At 38.9% G+C, this 6,055-nt stretch overlaps 1 protein-coding gene across 1 annotated transcript; it reads right to left on the reverse strand.

The window, feature by feature from the left end:
- Positions 1-1,066: 1,066 nt before the first annotated feature.
- LOC136750067 (ficolin-1-A) lies at positions 1,067-5,568 on the reverse strand. The gene is made up of 6 exons (XM_066704830.1): positions 5,410-5,568; positions 4,350-4,466; positions 3,767-3,894; positions 3,344-3,473; positions 2,802-2,936; positions 1,067-2,464 (listed from the first exon to the last, which is right to left on the reverse strand). The coding sequence occupies exons 1-6, from the start codon at positions 5,480-5,482 to the stop codon at positions 2,211-2,213; spliced, it is 837 nt and encodes a 278-aa protein (XP_066560927.1). The 5' UTR covers positions 5,483-5,568; the 3' UTR covers positions 1,067-2,210.
- Positions 5,569-6,055: the final 487 nt, after the last annotated feature.

Here is a 6,055-nt window from a genome sequence, read left to right on the forward strand (position 1 = left end):
TATCAAAGTGGTGTGACCCTCTACCACAAAACCAGTCACATCACCAACATTTTCAAACATTAGATTATTACTTCATCTGATTGAGCTTATTAAAGTTCCTGAGACATTCTCTTCATAAACTCCTTAGCAATATACACTTATATCCATCATACATACATGGAATTTAGCATACATATCCCTGACTCATGTGTTTTGACGTCACTCTAGACGATATGCTCTAGTCACAGATTAAATGACCCTCTCCCTCTCGGGTTTACATGGTTTTAGTTTATTGCCATAGAGATGAGCTGTTGTTTACCTGCAGCAATGCAAAGGGCAAAGGAGTGTCTTATGCATTATGCCTTGTTGTTTAATACTTAGTTGTAATGATCTTACCTAGTGTTTTTTCACGTCACTGAGGGAGCTACAGTCTTGAAAGAAGTGTTTGATAAAGTTAGGAATACAACACGATGTACAGTAGTGAACAGTGCACAACAGACCCACAACAATATAGAGAGCATAATGAGAATAGGAAACAAAAGTGATCCGCATTGCCTTTAACCATGAAACGTCCATCAATAACTTACTTTAACTTGAAACCCACAATCAACGGACCAGCTATCTTTTACTTTTAAAATGTGACCATTTCAGGATATATTATTTCAGGAAGTAGCGTTTGCACATAAACTGCTTGCTGTGGAAATGGCCGCGTTTCTGACATTTTTTTCCCTACATATTTTCTTTTAACTTGTGCAAAAATGAAATGCATCAATTATCACATTGCAGCAGCATTTAGAACTAGTCAGCAGGTCACTAATTTTGTCATTGCTCCTTAATATTTGGTTGGCTAGTTATCTGCTTACATAGTATGTTGTGTTGACTTCAAAGCTACTGATTGCGCCCTGACATTGACACCCGCTTTGACACGAGGGGGAGGCCTGCTGCTGTGTGCTCAAAGACAGATGGGAATGGTGTCCCAGGTCAGTGACCATCAGTGGCCAATCATCGGGTTGGGGCAATAGTCAATCACCACCTATATTGTAAGGAATAAGTCCAAGTAAGGACATGAATGAAATCAAGACAACACTGCATTTGAAAAGGACATTTATTTTAACCTCACAGAATGTTTGCATGATTTACAAGTATAGACATTATAGAAAATGTAGAAGACTTCTTAATGAATTAGACATGCAGCTCAGGACAGATTAAATTTAGACCAGCCATTCAATATTTTCTGTAGGTTGTACCATTGTAGGTGCTATGGTGTGAAGACTGACAAGGGAAAATGTTCTGGTGAAACACACCTGGTTGTTCAACGTCATGGCAAAGGTGGAAAAACAATCACAGTCAACATAAATCACTTGCAGAAATACCAGATATACACATTTGTAGATGCTGGGGTGATCATGGAATTATATTCAGATGTCCTTATAAGCTTTAGCATTGAATTAGTTAGCCAATGGGAATAGCCATTACGACTTTATACTTTAAATAGGATCATATTTAAGCAGTTCAAATGTAGTGTGTATGTTGTTTATATTTAACAATACCTAACAAGTAAGACATCTAGCATTTTGGTAAACCTTCTTTTGTGTGCTGTTGTTATCCATTGCGGTACTGATTTGCTTCAGTGTGTTTGAGTTCAATGTAAAGCTGCAGTTCAGTGAACACTCTTCCCTCAGAAGTGTAGAACCCATGCATTCCCTTGAGCAGGAAGCTGTGCAGCTAGCTTGTTTTGTAATTCTTGAATAATTGTTTAAATTCAGTAGCTTGTGGTGGAGAATAACAGTTCATGTGAGGTCAGATACTCACTAAATGCATTCTTCTTTACTGGCAAATGTTTCTTAAGACATGTAAAAACTCATTTAAATATCAGAATGTTAATTGAAATATTCTGATATTCTTCCCAGCCCTACACACAAATGAATATAAACTGATTTACTGTAGTGGTCTTCAGGAAGTAGTGATATGATTACTAAAACATTCAAATCACCATGTCTCTGAACAAAAGATCTGGATTCACAAGAACCCACAAAGTGACATTTCCATATGGACTGTGCTTCATGGTCTAATGCAACACTGTTAATAATTTGTTGAATCAAGTGAGTGAATCAAGTGAATTTGTCCTGTAAAATAAAGCACCCATCTCCCAGTCAGAAAGAAAATATACTTATATGACAAGCCCCAGAGAAAATAAGCTCTCCATCAGTTGTGCACAGAGACATGATCACTCACTGAGGTCTGATTTTCATCTCAACAAACTTCAGGGAGTAGTAGGAGACTCCAGGCCAATTGATTCCGTAGCTGCCAGAGTAGTAGTAATAAGGATAATAATAGCCGTTGAGGTTGACATAAGTACATGATTTGTACCACCAGGCTCCTTGGTAATTACTGGCACAGTTATAGTAGTAGTAATAATTGTAGTCATCATTGTCACGATCGTAGGTGGAGAAGGATGCCTGGTTGTTATATGACAGATAATCACCTGGAGACAGAAGAGAGAGGCATATTCACTGGACTGACACACTATTTACAGCAGCCTATGAGGTTTTTGCAGTGTGACAGAGCACACAGCAGGCTTCACAGGGCCATCTCTGATTGACACCATGCTCTCATAGCACAGTCTTATGCACAAAAGTCAACATGTTGAATGTTACAGTGTTCTGATCAAAGTCAAAGTTTATAAAAGAGAAAACACGGGGTGTATTAGTTCTGGGTCCCTACCCTGAAGAGACCTATACATACATATTTGCAAATATATACAGTGTATAGATAGATCTCTTAATGTTTCAATGGACTGAGAGAACAGTGTGGAAACTTACCTGCATTACCACTGCTTGGGCTGCCCAGGTTGAGTCTGTAGTTGTCAGATTCCGCATTGATTTTGAAGGAGCTGTATGTCATAAACCAACTATTGCTGTTGACATCCCTCATGTCAATCCTCAATTCATAATTACCTTCAAAGACAGAGACAGAAGAATCACTCAGCAAATAAATGACTGATTTTGCTTGTCCAAAATAATGCAAAGAAACAATATAGATTATCCCAGATATTTTAATGGAAAATATGTAGGCAAAGTGGAATGTGCAGATGATCTGAGGTAGTCTTGTGCTGTAGGGTGTTTTTAAGTTTGTTAATGTCATCCAAAATAGGAAGATCAGACATTTTATAGTACAATGGATGTATTACTTGAAATAGAACAAACAACAAATTAGGTAAACAAAGTTACCTATATATGTTTTGTTAGACATTTACAATACACACAGTTGTGAATTACCATCAATTGCTCTTTCCTTCCCCCCTTGTAACCCAATTCAGTTCTCTGTTCCATGTGAGAATACATGTAACAATATATTCACTCACCTGCGCTGGTCAGGGTATTGATATTGTCATTCCCCAGCCAGAACTCTGAGCCCCCTGAACCAAACCCACTCTTGTAGTCGGACCAGCCTCTGTAGAAATCTACAGATCCATCTACCCTCCTCTGGAAGACCTGTAATCACAACACCCAGGGGAGAAATGAGATAACTGTGCATCGTTTCCTCAAAGGCAGTGATGAAGCTTGGCAGTATTGGGAAGATATATACAGTGTTTAATTGCCTTAACTTGAATTACAAGTTATTCTGTTTTTGATTAAGTGCTTTTGACACATGTGCAATATACAACAAATCACAGTTTGAACAACAGCATAAGTTGCTAGATTCTGCTTGGATCCAGAGTGCTGAGTGGGCACAGCTGCCTAAAAGTGACACTCACAGGTTTACTTTTTCCACAAAGTTCACTCACCAGCCAGCCGCCACCATCGGTGTCCATGTCACAGTAGACGCTGATGGAACTGCCGTCCTGTGTGTACACTGTGTACCACTTGGTCACTGTGTTCCCCTGATCATGCAGGTCCTTGCAGTTCTCAGGCTCTGAGAGGACAACAACAGCACACTGACAGCGGACTGGACATTTCTCCCACATGCACACACTTCAGTTTCAGATTACAGACTTTATGTTAATTTCTCAGCAATACAATATGCACATTTTCTTACTGATTCTGCAAAGCTTTACCTGTTGAAATTATTTTTTTCATTGGTATGTATTGCAGCAATACATTGTCTGTATAAGAATACGTCATGTAATGGAAATATGATTATAGTACTGTAAAAATGGTGTGCCAGAATTATAGCCCTTCACCTATAAGTCATCTACCACTTTTGGCTGTTTCTAGTATTTACAATGATGATAAAGTCATGTATTGGTGTATGTATACATTTGATTATCACATCTATATGTAATAATCATATTTCAATGTATGTTTCAGTACATTCCTTTGGGATTCAGTTCAGATCCAGTGGCAGAAAAGGAGAAAAGTAGATCTTACTTGGAGCGGCGGTCGTTGATTTATTTTTAGATGCATCGCTTTGCAGGCCAAATATCCCATCAGACCCCTGTACGACATTGAGCTCATCGTTGTCATTCACAGCCAAGACATTCACCACTGCAACACAAGAGCACAACTTCAGCCAAACTACCTGAGTTACGTAAATGAGAGCCTGGGAGTAAAAGGCCAGTTTGTAACAAAAATGAAATTGAAATCATCCTGATCTGTTCTTCACATTTGGTTATTGGATCTATTGTTTCATAATAAGTAAAACCAAATAAAGAATACATCACATTGTGATTGGCTGCTTCATTGTAGTTAATGGCTACTTGATCAGTTCATCCTATATCCTATATCCTGTAAGTCACCCTGGATAAGAGTGTCTGCCAAGAAATAAATACTACTACTACTACTACTGTTAACAATAATAATAATAGTAATACATGTTTGGTAAGAGAAAGTGAAATAGACATTACTATTTGACATCAAGACATCAATATCAATACTTCTGTAATGCTGAGGATTTTACATCAACTTTAAGTATGACATGGACACATATGGTCAAACATAAACAGGAATGAAAAGCACTTTTATTTCAGAGTGTGTGCAGGCAATCAGACCTTAAAATAGCTGTTATTCAATTTGACAAGGTTGTGTGTGGTTTTCTTTTATGTTGCGCTTTGAGATTACCTTATTTTGGATATTATGAACTACTACACATTTAGCCATCTTTGTCACTCTTGTGTTTTCTGGGGTTGAATTTCATTCCTGTCCTGTGAACACTCTCTGTATAGTGTCTCAGTGCTAAACCAACATCAGGGTCCCTGTGCCGCAGCACTTGGCTACAGAGAGGTGAGTGACACTGATCTGCACTCTCCCAGCACACTTCCTCACTAGCAGGCCTGAGAGGTGTTTTCACAAGAGTTTCTTTTGCACTGAGGTTTTCTCATAGCAAGGGGAGAGTCTAAATTGGAACAGCAACTGATTAAAGTAAACCTTCATCTGCCCATATTAATATTAATGACTATCAAGCCATGCCAGATTAAATGATTATGCTTACCCATATTGTGCGGCCCTTCATTAGCTTCCAGTGTGGCGCACAGCCACAGAGTGAGGAACAGTGGGAGAATCATTGTGCTGCAGTTCAACAATGCTGTCCCCTGTCTGTCTGTCTCAATGTCAGGTTGATACCTCTATCAGCCTCACAGGCTTCACTTATATATGCAAGTAGTCCCACCTTTTCCATTGTCATTTTAATGATACATGCAAACTTAAGTTCAAGGAAGAACGACAGCCCTGAACCTGTTTTAAATATCTGTTTTGGTATGTATAAAAATATGGGAGAGAACCGGTTTTCATGTGGTTTGAAGTGAAGTGAAGTCAATGTTATTTACCACTACATTGGGCAATGCATGCCTATGGGCTGCCCTGGGTTATAGGTGTCACTTGAGGTGCCAGAGTCTCAGTATGGCTAGAAGGGAGAATAATGTTTTAATTTTGTTCTTATGATTTTAATTGATTTTATTACTGACTAATAGGGAAGATTGGGTTTTATCCTTTGTTTGCTTTACTGACTAATGTGAGGGTTAATGGGTTGGGGAAGATGAGGAGGGGAACCATGGATGGATGGATGGGAGCGGAGAGCAGGCAGCAGAGTGGAGAACTTTAGTGAGACAAGACTAAAAAGGGCAGTGTGGACTAGGGAG

Source organism: Amia ocellicauda, chromosome 5, assembly GCF_036373705.1.
Source record: "Amia ocellicauda isolate fAmiCal2 chromosome 5, fAmiCal2.hap1, whole genome shotgun sequence".
Classification (NCBI taxonomy): domain Eukaryota; kingdom Metazoa; phylum Chordata; class Actinopteri; order Amiiformes; family Amiidae; genus Amia; species Amia ocellicauda.

What these genes read in the sequence shown, in the direction of transcription:
- LOC136750067 (XM_066704830.1), bottom strand. Translation starts at nt 5,482, where the DNA reads ATGATTCTCCCACTGTTCCTCACTCTGTGGCTGTGCGCCACACTGGAA. An exon ending in CCGATGGTGGCGGCTGGCTG is followed by an intron (nt 3,474 to 3,766) that starts GTGAGTGAACTT and finishes TTGTGATTACAG; the next exon opens with GTCTTCCAGAGGAGGGTAGA. An exon ending in CCCAAGCAGTGGTAATGCAG is followed by an intron (nt 2,465 to 2,801) that starts GTAAGTTTCCAC and finishes TTCTGTCTCCAG; the next exon opens with GTGATTATCTGTCATATAAC.